The sequence below is a fragment of the Oncorhynchus mykiss genome, chromosome 28 (genome assembly GCF_057628025.1).
Source record: "Oncorhynchus mykiss isolate SJ-2025 chromosome 28, ASM5762802v1, whole genome shotgun sequence".
Taxonomy (NCBI): Eukaryota; Metazoa; Chordata; class Actinopteri; order Salmoniformes; family Salmonidae; genus Oncorhynchus; species Oncorhynchus mykiss.
In genome coordinates this window covers 2,160,918-2,183,474 of record NC_143049.1, presented here as the reverse complement: position 1 = coordinate 2,183,474, position 22,557 = coordinate 2,160,918, and the positions used below count along the sequence as shown (strand labels likewise).

Here is a 22,557-nt window from a genome sequence, read left to right as displayed (position 1 = left end):
AAGCAACACAGCTGAACACACCATCCCCACTGTCAAACATGGTGGTGGCAGCATCATGGTTTGGGCCTGCTTTTCTTCAGCAGGGACAGGGAAGATGGTTAAAATTGATGGGAAGATGGATGGAGCCAAATACAGGACCATTCTGGAAGAAAACCTGATGGAGTCTGCAAAAGACCTGAGACTGGGACGGAGATTTGTCTTCCAACAAGACAATGATCCAAAACAAAGCAAAATCTACAATGGAATGGTTCAAAAATAAACATATCCAGGTGTTAGAATGGCCAAGTCAAAGTCCAGACCTGAATCCAATCGAGAATCTGTGGAAAGAACTGAAAACTGCTGTTCACAAATGCTCTCCATCCAACCTCACTGAGCTCGAGCTGTTTTGCTAGGAGGAATGGGAAAAAAATGTCAGTCTCTCGATGTGCAAAACTGATAGAGACATACCCCAAGCGACTTACAGCTGTAATCGCAGCAAAAGGTGGCGCTAAAAAGTATTAACTTAAGGGGGCTGAATAATTTAGCACACCCAATTTTTCAGTTTTTGATTTGTTGAAAAAAAAAAATCCAATAAAAGTCGTTCCACTTCATGATTGTGTCCCACTTGTTGTTGATTCTTCACAAAAAAATACAGTTTTATATCTTTATGTTTGAAGCCTGAAATGTGGCAAAAGGTCGCAAAGTTCAAGGGGGCCAAATACTTTCGCAAGGCACTGTATAATGCCAGAAGCCGCTGTGGATTTGACTGCTCTAACCCAGTTCCAATCCGGCACCGTCGAAACATCAGCTATGTGGATGTCGGCTAAAGCGGATCTGATTGAATCGGCCCCTTAACCATGTTTTGTGGCTATATAGAGTTTGTTTGCATTTACTTTAATTACAAACATTGGAGTAAAACAAGCTTATATTTTTGGGTTCTGATTGGGTAAGCTCATGAGGCATTATATTTTTCAAGAATCAATGAGTACATATATTTAAATAATGAGACCAAGAATGGGAATACAACTGCAGTGCCCCCTTAAAAGTAAGTGTGCTATAGTGTGATTTCTGATTGAATCCCGGCCTAAAATACTACAAACTCTCTCACAAGAATTTGTTGACTCTCCCCTCCCCCTAAAACTATAGGATACATACCTGATAGTGATGATCTGGCCAAAGTCCAACTCGTAGTTGTTAACCTGGGCGATGAAGATGGCCGCCACTGCCTCATAGAGTGCCGTCCCGTCCATGTTGATGGTGGCGCCCACGGGGAGTACGAAGCGGATGATGCGTCGGTCGATGTGGTTGTTCTCCAGGAGGCACTTGAAGGTTATAGGCAGTGTGGCAGAGCTGAGGAGACAAAGGAGCAGATTGCGTTTTAGATAAGTATTAATATTGGATTAAACTCGCTCAACTCTATTGTCTTGTAAACTGAACAGGCATTACCATTCAACTTTAGTGATGGGTGGACAGCCAGCCATATTGATTGTACCTATGTGTTTGAGTCAAATCAGCATGGTCTGAGGGGTTTTGTCCATTCTAGGGATTCTATTTCTATGATTAGATTAAGGTGAAATGGGCTGTGCTCAACTCTATTTTAGCTGCAGGCAGTCTGCGTTAACTGACAAACTCAGGTAACAGTATTTCACTGAGGAATGGTATTTGAAGATATTAGTGCTTTCCTTAATGAGTAATATAGTTGCTTGGCATAGCAGCTAACCTAGCTGCTAACAAGCTATCAAACTAGCAACGTTTCCTTGACAGCTTGAACATAGCCTGCTACACGGTTAGCCCTTGTCACTGGACCATTTATTGTCCCGGACTTGTGGCTGTCTAAATCTTTTTTGTTTGTTGTTGTTTAAATCTGACCTGCAACCTGCCCTCTGGAAATGTGTGGAGTGCCAGTATTAGCCTACGTTGCTACCGTGGCATCTAAAGCCAAAGATGGGAGTCATGGCGAGGACAGTGTTTCTCCATCACAGGTGAAGAATCTTTTAAACAAACAAAAAGGTTTCTACAAGCAGTTTTCGCAACAACGGGAAAATGGCTTAAAGAGCGTTGTCCAAATACTGATGGACTCAACTAACAAAATAATTGACAATCTGACCAGAGAGGTCCAGGACCTTAAAAACAGTTTGCAGATCTCCCAGGGAAAGGTGGATGTCCTAAAATACTTGCGTCAAGATGCCAACAAACTGTAAGCACTCTTGAGAGACATTAGCACTCTCTGTAAATCATTATTAACAATGACTGGGAAAACAGATTGTTGGCATCTTGGCCCCAGAGGATATCATGTCAAATGGTGTTGAAGTGTTGTGGTTACAAGTTCACATGCCTCATCTAAAGTCTCTTCTTTTAAGATGCTACTACAGGCCACCATGTGCTAACAGTCAGTATTTGAATAATACTGTATGTGTGCAATGCTTGACAATGTGTGCGATGTTAACAGAGGTATATTATCTGGGTGACCTGAACATTGACTGGTTAACTAGCGGATGTCAAGTTTTGGGTCCTTAAATGAAACTGGTATACTTTTTTATTTATCACAATTTTCTTTAACCAATTACTGTATGGTCTTTAATGCAAGGTCGACAGACAAGTTCCTTACTTTTTCTCCCTGAATAAAGGGAAAATTGCCTTTCTTGAATATAGGGTGAGACATTCTTACTAATTTGATAGAGAACCAGTTCGGATTTAAGTATAACTTTTTTATGACTGAAGCCTTTGGTGAGGTGACTAATGCTTTAAAATTGAATAATTTCTGCCTTACGAATTCATATTTAATGCCTTGCAATGAAGGGCACCTATTGGTAGATGGTTAAAAATAAAAGCAGAAATTGAATAGTGTATCAATACACCCAGTCACTACAAAGATACAAGCATCCGTCTAACTCAGTAGCTAGAGAGGAACGAAACAGCTCAGGGATTTCATCAGTCCAATGGTGAATTCATAACATTTACAGAGTTTAATGGCTGTGATAGGAAAAAACTGAGGATGGATCAACAACATTGTAGTTAATCCGCAATACTAACCTAAATGACAGAGTGAAAAGAAGGAATCCTGTGTAGAATAAAAATTATCCAAAACATGCATCCTGTTTGCAATAAGGCACTAACGAAAATGAAAACAAAAGGGGCGGATCCTTAAAGGTTAAAGGTCTTACTCACATTGGCTGCGGAGAGCATGATCACACAGTTTTATAGACTGAGTCACTGGTGCATCCTGCTTTCATTTTTGCTTGTAATCAGGAATCAGGAGGATAGTTATGGACAGATTTGCCAAATGGAAAGAGAGGGAGAGCTTTGTACGCCTCTCTGTGTGTGGAGTAAAGGTGGTCTAGAATTTTTTCCCCCTCTGATTGCATATTTAACATGCTGATTAGAAATGAGGTAAAACTGATTTAAGTTTCCCTGCATTAATGTCCCCAGCCACTAGGAGCGCCGCCGCTGGATGAGCGTTTTCCTGTTTGCTTATGGCGGAATACAGCTCATTGAGTGTGGTTTTAGTGCCAGCATCGGTCTGTGGTGGTATGTAGACAGCTATGAAAAATACAGATGAAAACTCTCTAGGTAGATAGTGTGGTCTACAACGTATCAAGAGATACTCTACCTCAGGTGAGCAAAACCTTAAGACTTCCTTAGATATCGTGTACCAGCTGTTGTTTACAGAAATTCATAGGCCCTCGTCCCGTGTCTTACCAGAGGCTGCTGTTCTGTCCTGCCAATAGAGTGTATAACCCACCAGCTGTATGTTCTTAATGTTGTGTCGTTCAGCCACGACTCGGTGAAACATAAGATATAACAGTTTTTAATGTCCCGTTGGCAGATTAGTCACTCATCGCCTAATCCTCACAAGGCATCCTGATCTCTTTCCGCAAAACCTACGTTTTCCTTTTCCAGCTAATCACAGGGATCTGGTTCTGGTCGGGCATCCATAGTATATCCCTTGCGTCCGACTCATTGAAGAAGAACTCCTCGTCCAACTTGAAGTGAGTAATCCCAGTTCTGATGTCCAGAAGCTCTTTTCGGTCATAAGAGACGGTAGCAGCAACATTATGTACAAAACAAGTTACGAACAACGCGAAAAGACAAACAAAATAGCATGGTTGGTTAAGAAGGCAGCCCTACCCTCCGGCGCCATCACTTTATATGTAGCGTCTATATTTTTGCTCAGTGTAAATGACAAGAAAGACACAGACAGTGATAAGGCTGATTCAAGCTAGTATTTTGTCATTTCATTTCAACCAAACTCAACACGAGACAGAGATGCTTATTTCAATGGCTATGATTCATTCAAGAGCAGAGAGATTCACTGAAAGATCCTGCTCATTATATTAACACCCTTTACTGCTGTCAATGTTTAATTGACAAACTCCCCAGTCCCTCCCGGTGACAAGAATACCCATAACATGATTTTTCCTGAAAATACAGAGGATCAACAACATTGCTTTCACTCCACATTACTGGTCTGTATAACACAGTGAAAAGAAGGAAGCCTGTATTTTTTTAAATCCACTCCAAATCATCCACTCTGTTCGTAATAAGGCCGTTAAGTAATACTGCAAGACAACACGGCAAAGGAATTAACTTTTTGTCCTAAATTAAAAACTATATATAGAGTGAAACCCTCTGTGTTTTCAAGTATTGTGGCGGCAGCATCATGTTATGGTTATGGTTGTCGCCAGCAGAGACTGGGGAGCTTGTCAGGATCAAAATAAATATGAAACCTAGCTTTTTTGTGGGACAATGACACACATTTTAATGCCAAAGACACACCAGAATTGCTTTCCAAGAGGTGTTGCGTGTTCCTTAGTGGTCCAGTCTCAGGTTTGAATATTGCTGTCCATCAACGATTCCCAGCCAAAGTTACTAAGCTTGAGCAATTTTGACAAAAACAGTGTATATATGTTGCCCAAGGAGTTGTGCAAAGTTGGTAGAATCGTGTTCAAAATTATTCACAGCTCTAAAGGCTGCCAAAGGTGCTTCGACCAAGTATTCTCTCTGGGGTGTGAAGACATACGCAAACAAGACATCTTGTTTTTCAATGTTTTATAATTAGAATCATTTTCTATAATTATCTTTCACTTCGAAAATGTGTAGTAGGTTGTGTAGATCCGTAGGGAAAATATCAAATTGCATCCCTTTTTAGATTACATTTTAAGGCAGCAAAATCTGAAAATAGTGCATAGTGAAAGTCTATACACCCATTGCACCATCTATTAATGCATTTTTCAACGGTCACCCTAGTGGATGTCTCCATGACTAGATCGGGTTGGGGCCATACAGGGGACTCAAGGGTTCCATACCAACAAATGTGATGAGATCTGAGTGAGATCAGTGCCATATTATGAGTGAGATCAGTGCCAAAAGATGTGACCACATTTATTAGGTTAGTAGGGAATGTGACTGGAGCTAGGGTTGTGGTTATAGGGTTTTGACTAGGGTTAGTGTTATGGCTAGGGTTAGTATTATGTCTAGGGTTAGGGTTACGGCTAGGATTGAGCCAGTGTGTGGATATGAAGCTAGGGTTAGGGTCAGTTTTATGGTTGTTGATGTTTACCTGGACGAGGTTGCCAGGGAGATGAGCAGGGCCTGCAGGATGCCCCTGATGTAGACGATGGGACTCTTCTTGGTGATGAAGAAGTACATGGCTGGTAGGATGAAGAGACCGTGCAGCACCAGTCCCATCACCACGGTGATAGCGTAGAACCCCAACTTCTTCCCCATGGCCGACGGGTCGTCCATCTCCAGGATCTTACCGGCAACCAGGAACACAATGCCGAAAGGGAAGTACCTGCGGTGGAACAGGAAATTAAGAGTTGTTTACATTGTAGATTCTCATTGTAGGTCCTTTTTTTTACCCAAATAGGCTAGTTTTTTAACAGAGCTGGCCTTTTGGGAGCCCTAAGCGAGATTTGGTTGGCCTTGCTCTTGACGGTGGAGAGAAACATTTTGGTTTTTAAGTTACTTTCCTGCAATTCTATACATTTGGGGTGTACAAAAAATGTAGCAGTTTTAAAGCAAGATTTCTGCAGTTCTACACATTTTTGCAATGAGGCAGAGAGACATTTTGTGAGAATACTCCTGGTAATTTTATAAAACATGTCAAGCAATTCTATTCATTTCGTTTTTATTTTTATATATATATTTTTAAAGTTGACATGGCTAACTGAGTGACTGTCAGTGACTGAAATAACAAGAGAAAAATTGCTGATCCACAACCAAATGTTGATCCTGCACCTTGTGCATTCTACTATTCTAACTCTCAACAGTAAGTTGAGACCCCAACTGAGTTCCTTGTGAGGGGCCTCTAGCTCTTACCAGATCACTATGGCGACAATCTTCAGGACAGCCTCGTTCAGACTCTGACAGAAGTTGACCAAGGCGCTGCCATTAGGCCCCATTCTTCCCAGCATGATACCTGGAGAGACCACCACCAACAACAACACATGGTGTTAGACTGAGACAACATGGACACCATACCGTGGGCCAGATTGATTTGATAATAGTTTGTGCTTTTACTATAGGGAATTGATAAACATTGAGGAAAGAACTAAAGTGTAAAGTTTAACTAGATGAAGGGCAGGGATGACAGTGATAGTATCTGATGTCACTCAAACATAATGGCACAACAAGGCAGTATGCCTTAGGGGGTTTGTGTGTGTGTCTGTGTGTTTGTGTGTGTGTGTGCATGCATGCGTCCACGTCGGTGTGTGCATTTGTTAGTGGAACTGTCCCTCACCCATAATGTCATCACAGGGTTAGAGGTCAGTGATGACGTCACTCACCCATGGTGGCGGAAAAGATGACGATCCCCAGGACGTTCATGCCATCGCTGGTCCCGGGCAGTGTGCGCATCTGGATGTCAGGCGGAGGTGTCAAGTCCAGGGAGAAGTTCTGGATGTCGGTGCCGTTGTCGTCCTGGACACCGTAGATATAGACCCTCCGGGTGGTGCTCTCCATCAGGGAGGCTGCCACCGTGGGTGGGGGGGCCTTCATGATGGGGATACTCCTGGTACGGTACTAATAAGACCAGATGTATACATGAAAATGATATTAAAATATTCAACATATACTGTATAAAGCTCTCTGTCAGGGCCACTTTGGGCAGGGGGGCTTCTTTATGGGAATACTCCTGGAACATTACTAAAGTAACAAGACCAGATATATACTTAGTGTACAAAACACCTTCCAAATATCAGAACAGCCTCAATTCATTGGGGCATGGACTCTACAAGGTGTCGAAAGCGTTCCACAGGGATGCTGGCCCATGTTGACTTCAAAGCTTCTCACAGTTGTGTCAAGTTGGCTGGATGTCCTTGGGTGATGGACCATTTTTGAAACACACGGGAAACTGCTGAGCGTGAAAAACCCAGCAGCGTTGCAGTTCTTGACACAAACTAGTGCACCTGGCACCTACTACCATACCCTTTTCAAAGGCACTTACTTAAAACTTTTGTCTTGCCCATTCACCCTCTGAATGGTACACATACACAATCAATGCCTCAATTGTCTCAAGGCTTAAAAATCCTTCTTTAACCTGTCTCCTCCCTTTCATCTACACTCATTGAAGTGGATTTAACAAGTGTCATCATTAAGGGATCATAGCTTTCACCTAAATTCACCTGGTCAGTCTATGTAATGGAAAGAGAGTTCATAATGTTTTGTACACTCAGTATATATACAGTATATATACAGTATATACATTAATGTCATACTGAAGTATCTAACATATTATGTGTAGATAGATATACAAGCTAAGCATGATGATGGTACGTGTATGAAAAAGAGTCAGAATTAGTTAAATATACTGTACTGAATGCATTTCGGTCAACGGTCACCCATAATTTGGTGAATTTGTATTTCAAATATACAGACTTCTATTTAAATTAATCTCATTCATCTCCTATTATCGGCATTTCATGCTTTGGCACTCCTCCTAAAACTCTTTAGGAAACTAAAATGGAAACGGCTACATTTCTATTATATACAGTATGATAATGTCATACTGCTCACCTGTTGGAAAGTTGCTTGGACCAAGTTGGCTGGGAACATGTTTCTGGAAGGGAAGAATAGAGAAAAGGGTTCAACTCTGTAGCCGGCTGACAGGTTTCAGAAATTAAAGTGTTGAAATAAGATGATTCACAATTTTTCAATCAAACTTTTTCATGTGAAGTTCAAATCTGTTATGTGACTAGACTTTCCAATAACAGACATGGAAGCACAGAATGTTCCAAATGAGGAGTCAGAGAACCTGACCGCATCCAAAAGCTTTACACTTTATTTTACAACCTTTTTTGGTGCACCACTTCTCTCTTTCACATCATCTTGTGGATAACCAGAAACTTTGTACACAATGTGTACAGTAGTAGCATTTTCAGTAGAACACATAGAAGTAGCAATGCCAAGGGTGTCTAAAGCGTTCATCAAGGAAAAGGGTGGCTACTTTGAAGAGTCTAAAATCTAACATTTATTTTGATTTGTTTAACACTTTTTTGGTTACTACATGATTCCATATGTATTATTTCATAGTTCTGATGTCTTCACTATTATTCTACAAAGTGTAAAATAGTACAAATGAAGAGAAACCCTTGAATGAGTAGGTGTGTCTAAACTTTTGACTGGTACTGTATACCGAAGGGTCTAGCCAGCTTGAGAGTCTGCACGTCACCACTTGGTACTGTAATTACATGTGTTCTAAGATAGCTTTATGTGATTATTAAGTGGCTTATAGGACTTATGAGTTTTTTATAGCAACCATAGTCCAAGCTTAATGTAGGTCTATCTTAGCCAGAGATGTCATGTTAGAACCTATGCATAATGCTATGTGTATATTCTAAATAACATTTACCAATAGACCTACTAAATTATGAATGTATAGTCAAAGAGTTACTCTATAAATGAGGGATGCATTTACTCAAATCAACTAATAAGATGTATTAGTCACAAATTAATTGACACTCAAATAATTACTGTGTACATAAAATACATTATACATTACAGTATAAGACAGAGTAAATGACTCTCAACTAATAAGAAATACGCGTGTCTTAATGTAGCTTTCAAAACAAGTTCTCAGTTAAACCAAAGGAGACTCTGATCTTTTGAATGTTATGACCAGACAACAGGAATGTGCCTGATAACCGGTCAACCCAACATACAATTTTGACCCGGTCTCTCTGAACATACCTAATATACAGCTCTTGAAACAATCCAAGCACAACAATTTAATTCACATAATTACATTCACAACCTCAGGTTCAGTTTTAATCACTTTCAGCCTTGGAAGGCACCAGGAGACAAATGGAATCTCCTTCACTTTGCGGGAATGTCCCTCCCAGGGCTGGAGGTGCGAGCTCAGGATGAGCGTCGCTATTTGAAATGCAAACATATGGCCAGTGCTAGAGGCATCACTACAGACCCTGGTTCAATTCCAGGCTGTATCACAACCGACCGTGATTGGGAGTCCCATAGGGCATCACACAATTGACCCAGCGTCGTCCAGGTTAGGGTTTGGCCGTGGTAGGCCGTCATTGTAAATAAGAATTTGTTCTTAACTGACTTGCCTAGTTAAAAAATGGTTCAATAAACATTTTAAAAAATATATGTATATAGTGCAATAATAAACAACCTGCTCGATAAACATTTGTAAAATTCACTGTATAAATATAATGTGATTAATTTGTTGATTGATGGTTTTAAGAAATAAAGAAAAAAATATTATTGATATACTGATATAAAGTATTGAAGTGCAGTATATTTAATCACTAGGTCATACCTGTAAACTGTGTAGGTGACAAATAAATTGGATTTGAATTTGACTTGATTTATAGTAGATTCCATTACTAAGTCATCTGGTCCTCCATGAGAGTCAAGCATGCCAATAAACCACTCTGGTAATCAAACACAGTGTGGATCAGAAGGAAACACTGACCTCAATGCCACTAATTAAACCTACACCATTACACACGTTCATACACACATCACATTAAACACACACGCAAGCTCACAGCCATAAGCACACACATACTTGGACATGCAGACGCACACATACACCTCGCACAAACATGCACAAAAAGAGGCGCACCGACATAAGCACATATATACACTGGCATGATAGATGAAGGCAGGGAGGGAGGCTCTAAAGCTTTAGGGTAAATCCTGAGCACAGCTGTCCTCTGGGATAAAACAAACCCCACACAGCAACAACAAGGACAGGCAGGATCCCTCCTCCTGGCCTCACGTACATGTGCCATAGCTGCTGCCTAGGTAGATACCAGGGTTGGGGTCAATTCCAATTCCACATGTTCCTTATTGAAAAGCTTTAAAGTCAATTGGAACTGGAATTTCAGTGTACTTCCAGAATTAACTAGAATTGAAATGGAATTGACTTCAACCCTGGTATAGATACACAGGTCATTGTCCCACACATTTTCAAAATGTCACAGGGCTTAGCACTCACTTTTCATTTTATAATTTCTCAAGATTAAAAAAAACACATCAATAATTGCGCAGTTACCCTCTGCATCAGTTCCCTATGTTTAACAGCATGCAACAGGCTAATGCACATGCTCAGCTCTAATCAAAATACACCTGAATGAGTACCACCTATACTTACACAATGACAATAAAAGATATTCAGTGTTCCTTAATCAGTTATATTTAATAGTAATAATGTAGTAATAAAGTGCCATTGTCTGTGTAGAGTCTCTCACATGAGGACTCTGTGTTGTAGGGAAGGGCCACAGAGTCTGGCTTAACATACACTTTTTCACATCATAAATCTGATTACCTGTTACCATTTTCTGATACAGGACACCACATGACAAGGTAGGTGTTCAGCTCTAACAAAAAAATATACACGTTTGTGAACAAACACGTGTGCCAACTTACTGCCTTTTTATTTATTATGTTTACTATAACATATGGTAAATGTTTGTTAATCATTAATACTAAACGATAATAAAGTCATTATAAACTGCATTTGTCTGTGTAGTAAAGCCTCCCTACGAGCGGTCCCTGTGTGTAGGTAAGGGCCATAGGCCTGTGACTGGGAGCTGTGTAGGGCCATAGGCCTGTGACTGGGTGACTAAGTGCTTGTGACAGTGGCCCACTGACCGACTGTTATGGTCATACACACTGTGATGCTCTGAGTCAGTCTAGCGTGTCCCTGTGTCTAACCCTAAACCCACACTCCATCCCTCACCTGCTTAATTAGCTTAGCTGTGACCCACTGACAGAGGAGGCATTAGGCTTTACATCCTGTGTGCGTTCGTGTCACTGAAACACACATGCACGCACACACACACACTCCGTGAGACTGAGACGGCACATGACACAGCACACATGGTTAACCACCAGGGTGGCTGGGTGAGAGACAACCAGACGCTGGAGATTTAATGCACGGTAGAACATCAGAGTATGTACAATGTTCTTTTTTTATACCACGATGCTGGATGCTAACACAGTAACAGTAACAAAAACAGTAACAAACGCACCTGGGGGCAGCCAGTGTTGCAGTTTTGCCTATCGCAAACTTTAGCTTTAAAAGAGCAGTTATATTGTCAATTAAGCAGTTCATAGCTTAATATTTTCCAAATATAGACCCTGGCCTTATATTTCCAAATATTTGTTCAAATATTACCAAAATATCTCTGGCACAGTTGAATTAAACAGTTCAAAACTCTCACTGGAGAAATGTGAAAAGGAATGGTCTGGGTTAAATGTTGTCTTGGGGAGCTACAGTACCAAATAATTCATCCTCTCTGGGGTGATGGTGAACAGAGGTTGAACCAGAGACGTATGTTTTCTATATACATGATTGGGTTGAACTGAGGCGACAGAGGTGGTCATAAAGTCTGTAGTTTACATACACCTTAGCCAATTACATTTAAACTCAGTTTTTCACAATTCCTGACATTTATTCTCAGTAAAAATTCCCTGTCTTAGGTCAGTTAGGATCACCACTTTATTTTAAGAATGTGAAATGTCAGAATTATAGTAGAGAGAATTATTTATTTCATCTTTTATTTCAGCTTTTCACATTCTCAGTGGGTCAGAAGTTTACATACACTCAATTAGCATTTGGTAGCATTGCTTTTAAATTCTTTAACTTGGGTCAAACGTTTCGGGTAGCCTTCCACAAGCTTCCCACAATAAGTTGGGTGAATTCTGGCGCATTCCTCCTGATAGAGCTGGTGTGTAGGCCTCCTTGCTCGCACACGCTTTTTCAATTCTGCCCACACATTTTCTATAGGCTTGAGGTCAGGGCTTTGTGATGGCCACTCCAATACTTTGACTTTGTTGTCCTTAAGCCATTTTGCCACAACTATGGAAATATGCTTGGGGTCATTGTCTATTTGGAAGACCCATTTGCGACCAAGCTTTAACTTCCTGACTGATGTCTTGAGATGTTGCTTCAATATATCCACATAATTTTCTTCTTCAAGATGCCATCTATTTTATGAAGTGCACCAGTCCCTCCTGCAGCAAAGCACCCCCACAACATGATGCTGCCACCCCCATGCTTCACGGTTGGGAAGTGTTGGTGTTCTTCGGCTTGCAAGCCTCCCCCTTTTTCCTTGAAACATAATGATGGTCATTATTGCCAAACTATTTTTGTTTCATCAGACCAGAGGACATTTCTCCAAAAAGTACAATCTTTGTCCCCATGTGTAGTTGCAAACCGTAGTCTGGCTTTTTTATGGCGGTTTTGGAGCAGTGGCTTCTTCCTTGCTGAGCGGCCTTTCAGGTTATTAAAAAATATATATATACAGTGCCTTGCGAAAGTATTCGGCCCCCTTGAACTTTGCGACCTTTTGCCACATTTCAGGCTTCAAACATAAAGATATAAAACTGTATTTTTTTGTGAAGAATCAACAACAAGTGGGACACAATCATGAAGTGGAACGACATTTATTGGATATTTCAAACTTTTTTAACAAATCAAAAACTGAAAAATTGGGCGTGCAAAATTATTCAGCCCCTTTACTTTCAGTGCAGCAAACTCTCCAGAAGTTCAGTGAGGATCTCTGAATGATCCAATGTTGACCTAAAAGGCTAATGATGATAAATACAATCATGAAGAACAAGGAACACACCAGGCAGGTCCGAGATACTGTTGTGAAGAAGTTTAAAGCCGGATTTGGATACAAAAAGATTTCCCAAGCTTTAAACATCCCAAGGAGCACTGTGCAAGCGATAATATTGAAATGGAAGGAGTATCAGACCACTGCAAATCTACCAAGACCTGGCCGTCCCTCTAAACTTTCAGCTCATACAAGGAGAAGACTGATCAGAGATGCAGCCAAGAGGCCCATGATCACTCTGGATGAACTGCAGAGATCTACAGCTGAGGTGGGAGACTCTGTCCATAGGACAACAATCAGTCGTATATTGCACAAATCTGGCCTTTATGGAAGAGTGGCAAGAAGAAAACCATTTCTTAAAGATATCCATAAAAGTGTCGTTTAAAGTTTGCCACAAGCCACCTGGGAGACACACCAAACATGTGGAAGAAGGTGCTCTGGTCAGATGAAACCAAAATGGAACTTTTTGGCAACAATGCAAAACGTTATGTTTGGCGTAAAAGCAACACAGCTCATCACCCTGAACACACCACCCCCACTGTCAAACATGGTGGTGGCAGCATCATGGTTTGGGCCTGCTTTTCTTCAGCAGGGACAGGGAAGATGGTTAAAATTGATGGGTAGATGGATGGAGCCAAATACAGGACCATTCTGGAAGAAAACCTGATGGAGTCTGCAAAAGACCTGAGACTGGGTCGGAGATTTGTCTTCCAACAAGACAATGATCCAAAACATAAAGCAAAATCTACAATGGAATGGTTCAAAAATAAACATATCCAGGTGTTAGAATGGCCAAGTCAAAGTCCAGACCTGAATCCAATCGAGAATCTGTGGAAAGAACTGAAAACTGCTGTTCACAAATGCTCTCCATCCAACCTCACTGAGCTCGAGCTGTTTTGCAAGGAGGAATAGGAAAAAATTTCAGTCTCTCGATGTGCAAAACTGATAGACATACCCCAAGCGACTTACAGCTGTAATCGCAGCAAAAGGTGGCGCTACAAAGTATTAACTTAAGGGGGCTGAATAATTTTGCACGCCCAATTTTTCAGTTTTTGATTTGTTAAAAAAGTTTGAAATATCCAATAAATGTCGTTCCACTTCATGATTGTGTCACTTGTTGTTGATTCTTCACAAAAAAATACAGTTTTATATCTTTATGTTTGAAGCCTGAAATGTGGCAAAAGGTCGCAAAGTTCAAGGGGGCCGAATACTTTCGCAAGGCACTGTATTTCACCTTTATTTAACCAGGTAGGCTAGTTGAGAACAAGTTTTCATTTGCAACTGCGACCTGGCCAAGATAAAGCAAAGCAGTTCGACACATACAACAACACAGGGTTACACATGGAATAAACAAACATACAATCAATAATACAGTAGAAAAGTCTATATACATCATGTGCAAATGAGGTAGGATAAGGGAGGGATAAGGCAATAAATAGGCCATGGTGTCGAAGTAATTACAACATAGCAAATAAACACTGGAATGGTAGGATGTGCAGAAGATGAATGTGCAAGTAGAGATACTGGGGTGCAAAGGAGCAAGATAAATAAATAAATACAGTATGGGGATGAGGTAGATTGGATGGGCTATTTACAGATTGGCTATGTACAGGTGCAGTGATCAGTGAGCTGCTCTGACAGCTGGTGCTTAAAGCTAGTGAGGGAGGTAAGAGTCTCCAGCTTTAGTGTTTTTTGCAGTTATGGCGATATAGGATTTGTTTTATTGTGAATATAGAGACGTTTGTACCTGTTTCCTCCAACATCTTCACAAGGTCCTTTGCTGTTGTTCTGGGATTGATTTGCACTTTCTCACCAAAGTGTGTTCATCTCTAGGAGACAGAACGCGTATCCTTCCTGAGCGGTATGACGGCTGCGTGGTCCCATGGTGTTTATACTTGCGTACTATTGTTTGTACAGATGACCCACTGGAATTGTGATACAGTGAATTATAAGTGAAATAATCGGTCTGTAAACAATTGTTGGAAAAATGACTTGTGTCATGCACAAAGTAGATGTCCTAACCAACTTGCCAAAACTATAGTTTGTCAACAAGAAATTTGCGGAGTGGTTGAAAAACGAGTTTTAATGACTCTAACCTAAGTGTATGTAAACTTCTGACTTCAACTGTATATAGGACACAATAATGATCCATTAGCTGGAGCGTTGACACGGTGGCATTGGATGGAAAAGAGAACAAAGAGAATAAAAATGCTGCTTTTTAATGATTTTTAATAATGCATCAAAGATGCACTCTCGAACTTTTGCATAATTTCAGCCAGTAGTTTTGAAAGTGGTGTTCACGAGCCAAAAGTGGTCCCCGTTTTTTGTGTACTACGTCATCAAATTGTGTACTACGTCGTCAAATTGTGTACTACGTCGTCAAATTGTGTACTACGTCATCAAATTGTGTACTACGTCGTCAAATTGTGTACTACGTCGTCAAATTGTGTACTACGTCATCAAATTGTGTACTACGTCATCAAATTGTGTACTGCGTCATCAAATTGTGTACGGCGTCATCAAATTGTGTACTACGTCATCAAATTGTGTACTACGTCGTCAAATTGTGTACTACGTCGTCAAATTGTGTACTACGTCATCAAATTGTGTACTACGTCGTCAAATTGTGTACTACGTCGTCAAATTGTGTACTACGTCATCAAATTGTGTACTACGTCATCAAATTGTGTACTACGTCATCAAATTGTGTACTGCGTCATCAAATTGTGTACGGCGTCATCAAATTGTGTACTACGTCATCAAATTGTGTACTACGTCGTCAAATTGTGTACTACGTCGTCAAATTGTGTACTACGTCATCAAATTGTGTACTACGTCGTCAAATTGTGTACTACGTCGTCAAATTGTGTACTACGTCATCAAATTGTGTACTACGTCATCAAATTGTGTACGGCGTCATCCATTTCGAATTACTTGTTACGTCCTTCAATTTTATATTAAAAAATTGGACGATATGTTACGAATCCAATTAACACTATATCTTACAAATGTCTTGTGCTTAAGATCTTGGAGTGCATAAGGCATTTTGAGGGCCATGGTTATTTGCTGGCCTACATCCCAAATGGCACCCTATTCATAGGTTACCATTTGGGACGCAACCAATGGTAATTATATTCCAAGGCTCTGCTGAGGATTGTTGTTGTTAACTGAGGAGGTGAAGCTAAGAGCTGGAAGCCCCTTAGCTGCCTGCTACAATCTCCACACGGAACGCACATGCACACATGCACGCACACACTCACGGACACACGCATGTCTTACTGGTTTTATCATTTATCATTTATCATATCAAATCATTTTTCTAAAGCCTGCCTCAAACAAATTCTGATGAAGGGGAGGTCTCTTACTGTGTGAGGTCTAGAGAGTCTTGGGAATCTGCAGTTGCCATGTTACTGTGTAAAAACCCTTGTAAGAAATGTTGCTTTTATAAAAGTCACTATGTGAATACATTTGATTTATTGAACAACAAAGCCTTTAGCATGTCAATAGTCACAGAGTACAGAGGCTTGAAGAGGAACTGACAAAGTAATAGCAATATTCCTGTCTAGAATATATTTTGCACTGGGGAACAACTGTTTATTGTAAACGTGACAAATAAAACCCCTCAACATTGCAACCCTTGAATAATTGAACCTTCACTGTAGGCTGATTTTAGAATGATTCAATTCAGTAGGACACGCAACAACATAGGTCAAAGGTCAATGTAATGATCTTCTTCCTGTCTCTTACCGAATCAGATCAAGCAGGGCGTCAGCGGAGCTCATGATTGGCTTGCCGCTGTCCTCGTTGTCCTCCTTCTGGGCGGCGCCCCCTGGGTGGATGATGGTAACCATGAGGATGCCCACCACCACCGCCACAAAGGTGGTCCACAGGTAGTAGGAGACGGTCATGATGCCCAGGCGGCTGGAACACTTGGCATCCAAGGCTGCTAGCCCCGACATCAAACTGGAGAGAGAGAGAGAAGAGAAAAATAATGGTTAGGAAGTGAAAGAGCCAGGCAGATCATCACAGGGAGAGAAGACAGAGAGAAACAGAATGGTTAGGGGGCACTTGGTAGACAAACACCCCACGTCTTACTGGACAGAGGACCACCCAGAGACCCCTACCAGACTACCAAGGAGCCCCAAGCCCCCTCAATTCCACACCAGACCCAGCACACCTCACAGGCCCTACCCACCACCAGAGCATCACCACTTCCATCGGCACAGCCAGACTGGACCAGGCCCAGCCAACTACCCCACACCAGACCACCACCTCTACCAGACCAGAGAGGCAGACCCCCCCCGGCCCAGATCTGGCCACCCTCCACGGGGCCCAACAGCAGGACCAGCGCAGCTACGCTGAGGCCCTCAGCGGAAAGGAGAACTCTGGAGGATTGAGTGAGATTAAACAGCTCCTCCAGTATACCTGCACTAAACTCCACTCAATGCACACGCATACACTGCTGTACTAAGAGTTTACTTGTTCAATAGAAAGAAGGAAAAAATAAAAAGAGAACCCGTTTGCTGTTATCCATTGTTTATCTCACTCCTAACAACTTAGTAATTACTGTATTTTTTACTGTGCTATTCTTTCTTAATTGCAACGTGAAATCACTATCAGTTAGCATGTGAAACATTCAGGGCCTAAACTTGTCAATCTTTGGACTGAAGAGTTTACCACTGAAAATATGTTGATGTCATCATTCTGCAGGAGACATGGTGTAAGGCAGACATTGTCACTCACTGTCACTCACAGGCCCAGGGAAATGTGCTGATCTGTGGAGACACACATGCGCTCACAGGCACACTATCTGACCTAACGACCACACGAGGGGACAGCTTTATTACAGTCCATACTGTTTCTGTCTTAATCTGCCCCATAGAAATAACAGTGACAGCACCATAAACAAAAACGGAAGGGATTTGTTGTAGCTCTGTCAAAGCCTGAGTCTGTACTTTGTTAATGGTAGGTTATGGGGGGGGGGACTCTTTGGGGAGATTCACCTATTACTGACCTCTTGGCCACAGCACAGTAGACTATATGATTACAGACATTGACCCTTTCTCTCTCAGCTAATTCACCATCAAGCCACTAACACCTCTGTCTGATCACAGCCAAATTACATTGTTCCTCAAAAGTACAGACTTGGAAACAACCACACATTCACACCCCAGAAAGCTGTGCAACTTCAGAAATTCATACAGATGGGCCCAAAACAGCACAGAAGGCAACCAGTAACCAAAAAATCCAAACACAATAACTTTCTAGATACCACATACACTCATAGAAAAGAAGGCATCAATCTAGCAGTAAAACATATAAACAATATTTTCAGGCAAACGGCAAAAGAAGCACAACTGAAATAGATTTTAAAAATAAATACATTAAAATACCAATGACCACTCGTTTGATACAGATTTTAAAATTATCAGGAAAAAAATTGGAAAATTGGAACACTATCAAACCAAAAGCACAAAGTGCCAAATAATGGTGAATTACGCCTTCATTACTATGAGACTTTAAAACTCTATAAACGTACAATCAGAACCAAAAAAGCACAGCACATCAGCAAGCAACTGACACTAGTCCAGTGATACCCTCTCATATCAATACCAAGCTCTGCAATGCCAAACACTGAGCAAAGAAAAAAGTCCCCTAATCCAGCTGATCCTGGGGTTGAGTTCACAGACCTGTTCTACTAACACACTGAAGCCTCAGGACCAGAACATCCAATCAATCAGAATAAACCAAATTACAACACAGTCAAAACAAAACTACATTACCTATTGGGAAACACAAGCACAAGGCAAAATGCATTGCTATCTGGCACTACATCAACAGTAAACCATGGCAAACTATTTGACCATGGTTACTGATCAAAACCTGTACAAAGTACAGGCTCAGTGAGCACAGCCTTGCCATTGAGAATGGTAGACACAGGAAACATGGCTCCCTGTAGAGGAAAGGCTGTGCAACCACTGCACCACAGCAGGACCTGAGACACAGCTGGATTTCCTGACAAAATGTTTAAAAAATATAAAACTAAAAGTGTAATTTCCCCAAATTTGAAACCCTTATTCAAGGTTTCAGAGACCTCTCTGATGATAATAGGCTACCGTCCTGTTTGGGGAAGACGCAGAGAGCTGTAGGTTGGCAGCGCACTACATTGCTGTCTGCAAAAATATGAGGGACCGTGTCTGACAGACCAACCTGCACATGTCCTCTATGCCATTGTTATTCTCCATTGTATGATTATTTTTTACCCTTGATTATTGTTGCTACTGATTGTCCATTTGACAATATTGATTATTATTATTTTAAATATGTTAATGTTGTAAATGAATCACTCAGTCTCCTAAATACGCTTTGGCAACATGTATATTGTTACGTCATGCCAATAAAGCAAATTGAATAGAATTGAGAGAGAGAGAGAGCGCGAGAAAGAGAGAGACTGGAAAATCAGACTGTAGACAGTGAGTAGAGTGAGCGAACGAGAGAAAGAGAGAGAGAGCTAACGGTTGATTAAATGGTTAGCTACCTCTTGTTCTCGTCTGTATAGTGTATTGGGACATTCATGTGAAATACACTTTTTAAAGGTTGAACGCAGTCGTTTTTATCTCAACATCAAATATGAACTAATTAACTAATTTAACTAATTTGCCGCCTGGTGATGGGACGAAACTCCATCCCACCGAAACGGGCTGAAATTTCAGTCGGCCTTTTAAAACAGCTCCTACACTAAAGGGGCATTTTTGTAATTTTCACAATTTCACGGAATAATTCCAATATACAGTGTACTGCAAAACATTAAGAAAACATTAAGAACACTTTCCATGACATAGACTGACCAGGTGAATCCAGGTGAAAGCTATGATCCCTTATTGATGTCACATGTTAAATCCACTTCAATCAGTATAGATGAAGGGGAGGAGACAGGTTAAAAAAAGGATTTTTAAGCTGTGAGACAATGGATTGTATATGTGTGTCATTCAGAGGGTGATTGGCAAGAGAAAAAATGTAAGTGCCTTTGAACGGGGTATGGTAGTAGGTTTGTGTCAAAACTGCAATACTGCTGTGTTTTTCACGCTCAACAGTTTCCTGTATGTATCAAGAATGGTTCACCACCCAAATGACATTCAGCCAACTTGACACAACTGTGGGAAGCATTGGAGTCAACATGGGCCAGCATCACTGTAGAATGCTTTCGACACCTTGTAGAGTCCATGCCTCGACAAATTGGGGCTGTTCTGAGGGAAAAGGTGTTCCTAATGTTTGGTATACTCAGTGTACGTAAAAAAACAGGGAAACAAGGCTTTAAAGAAAGATTTCAGCTAATAGCATACAGTGCTTACATTGCCTTGCAAAAGTATCCATCCCCCTTGGCATATTTTCCTATTAAGTTGCAACACAACCTGTAGTTTAAATTGATTTTTATTTGTATTTCATGTAATGGACATACACAAAATAATCCAAATTGGTGAAGTGAAATGAAAAAAATTACTTGTTTCCAAAAATTCCCAAAAATTAAAAACGGAAAAGTGGTTTATGCAGATGTTTGCTATAAAAGCCCCTAAATAAGATCTGGTGCAACCAATTATCTTCAGAAGTCACACAATTAGTTACATTGTACACAGGTGGACTTTATTTAAGTGTCACATGATCTCAGTATATATACACCTTTTCTGAAAGGCCCCAGAGTCTGCAACACCACTAAGCAAGGGACACCACCAAGCAAGTGACTACACCAAGCAAGCAGCACCATGAAGACCAAGGAGCTCTCCAAACAGCTCAGGTACAAAGTTGTGGAGAAGTACAGATCAGGGAAACTTTGAACATCCCACGGAGCACCATTAAATTCATTATTTAAAAATTGAAAGATTATGGCACCACAACAAACCTGCCAAGAGAGGGCCGCCCACCAAAACTCACAGACCAAGCAAGGAGGGCCTTATTATTATATTATTCACGTGCACAGTGTTTCCTGGTGCGGCTGGCTTCCGGGTTGGATGCACGCTGTGTTAAGAAGCAGTGCGGCTTGATTGGGTTGTGTATCGGAGGACGCATGACTTTCAACCTTCGTCTCTCCCAAGCCCGTAAGGGAATTGTAGCGATGATACAAGATAGTAGCTACTAAACAATTGGATACCACAAAATTGGGGAGAAAAAGGGGTAAAATAAAAAAAATTTAAAAAAGAGGGCAATATTCAGAGAGGCAACAAAGAGACCAAAGATAACTCTGAAGGAGCTGCAAAGCTCTACTGCGGAGATTGGAATATCTGTCCATAGGACCACTTTTAGCCGTACACTCCACAGAGCTGGGCTTTACGGAAGAGTGGCCAGAAGAAAAGCCATTGCTTAAAGAAAAAAATAAGTAAACACGTTTGGTGTTCGCCAAAAGGCATGTGGGAGATTCCCCAAACATATGGTCAGATTTAGCTTTTTGGCCATCAAAGAAAATGTCTGGCGCAAACCCAACACCTCCCATCACCCTGAGAATACCATCCCCACAGTGAAGCATGGTGGTGGAAGCATCATGCTGTGGGGATGTTTTTCATCGGCAGGGACTTTGAAACTGGTCAGAATTGAAGGAATGATGGATGGCACTAAATACAGGGAAATTCTTGAGGGAAACCTGTTTCAGTCTTCCACAGATATGAGATTGGAATGGAGGTTCACCTTCCAGCAGGACAATGACCCTAAGCATACTGCTAAAGCAACACTCGAGTGGTTTAAGGGGAAACATTTAAATGTCTTGGAATGGCCTAGTCAAAGCCCAGACCTTAATCCAATTGAGAATCTGCATTATGACTTAAAGGTTTCTTTACCCCATCGGAACCCATCCAAGTTGAAGAAGCTGGAGCAGTTTTGCCTTGAAGAATGGGCAAAAATCCCAGTGGCTAGATATGCCAAGCTAATAGAGACATACCCCAAGAGACTTGCAGCTGTAATTGTTGCAAAAGGGGTCTCTACAAATTATTGACTTTGGGGGGGTGAATAGTTATGCACGCTCAAGTTTTCTGTTTTGTTTTTCATCTTCAAAGTGGTAAGCATGCTGTGTAAATCAAATGATACAAGGCAACAAAATAGGAAAAATGCCAAGGGGGTGAATAATTTCGCAAGCCACTGTACATTTTTTCTTACTAGCGTTCCCTAAATATTTAGTCATCAGGCACATCAAATATACACAGAAATCAATAGAATCAGGTCTATGACATGAACATAAGAAATCCAACACTCAAAGCACAGGTTAAAACCCTTTAGGACATAACTTCCAACATTACTGCAACTTTCCAACTTCAAGAGAACTCCAACCATCCCACTAATGATCTCAGTTGAATAATAAGCACTGAAGTATAAAATAACTAGAGACTGTGACCAAGATGGCGGACCATTGTTTTCAACATAATCTAGTATTTACATTCGCATAGTCCAATTCATGGACCGTACCCGGGTTGCATCTGCTTTACACGGCCCAAATTCACATGCACAC

General features: G+C 41.0%; 1 protein-coding gene across 1 annotated transcript in view; it reads right to left on the bottom strand.

The window, feature by feature from the left end:
- LOC110509189 (excitatory amino acid transporter 5) overlaps nt 1–22,557 on the bottom strand; it is a 74,496-nt gene that overhangs the window by 20,682 nt on the left and 31,257 nt on the right. The window contains exons 3-8 of the mRNA XM_036966849.2: nt 16,815–17,030; nt 7,996–8,038; nt 6,768–7,002; nt 6,301–6,400; nt 5,540–5,773; nt 1,135–1,329 (exon numbers count right to left, since the gene is read on the bottom strand). Coding sequence (XP_036822744.1) covers nt 1,135–1,329; nt 5,540–5,773; nt 6,301–6,400; nt 6,768–7,002; nt 7,996–8,038; nt 16,815–17,030 — 1,023 coding nt within the window. The remainder of the gene's footprint in view (nt 1–1,134; nt 1,330–5,539; nt 5,774–6,300; nt 6,401–6,767; nt 7,003–7,995; nt 8,039–16,814; nt 17,031–22,557) is intronic.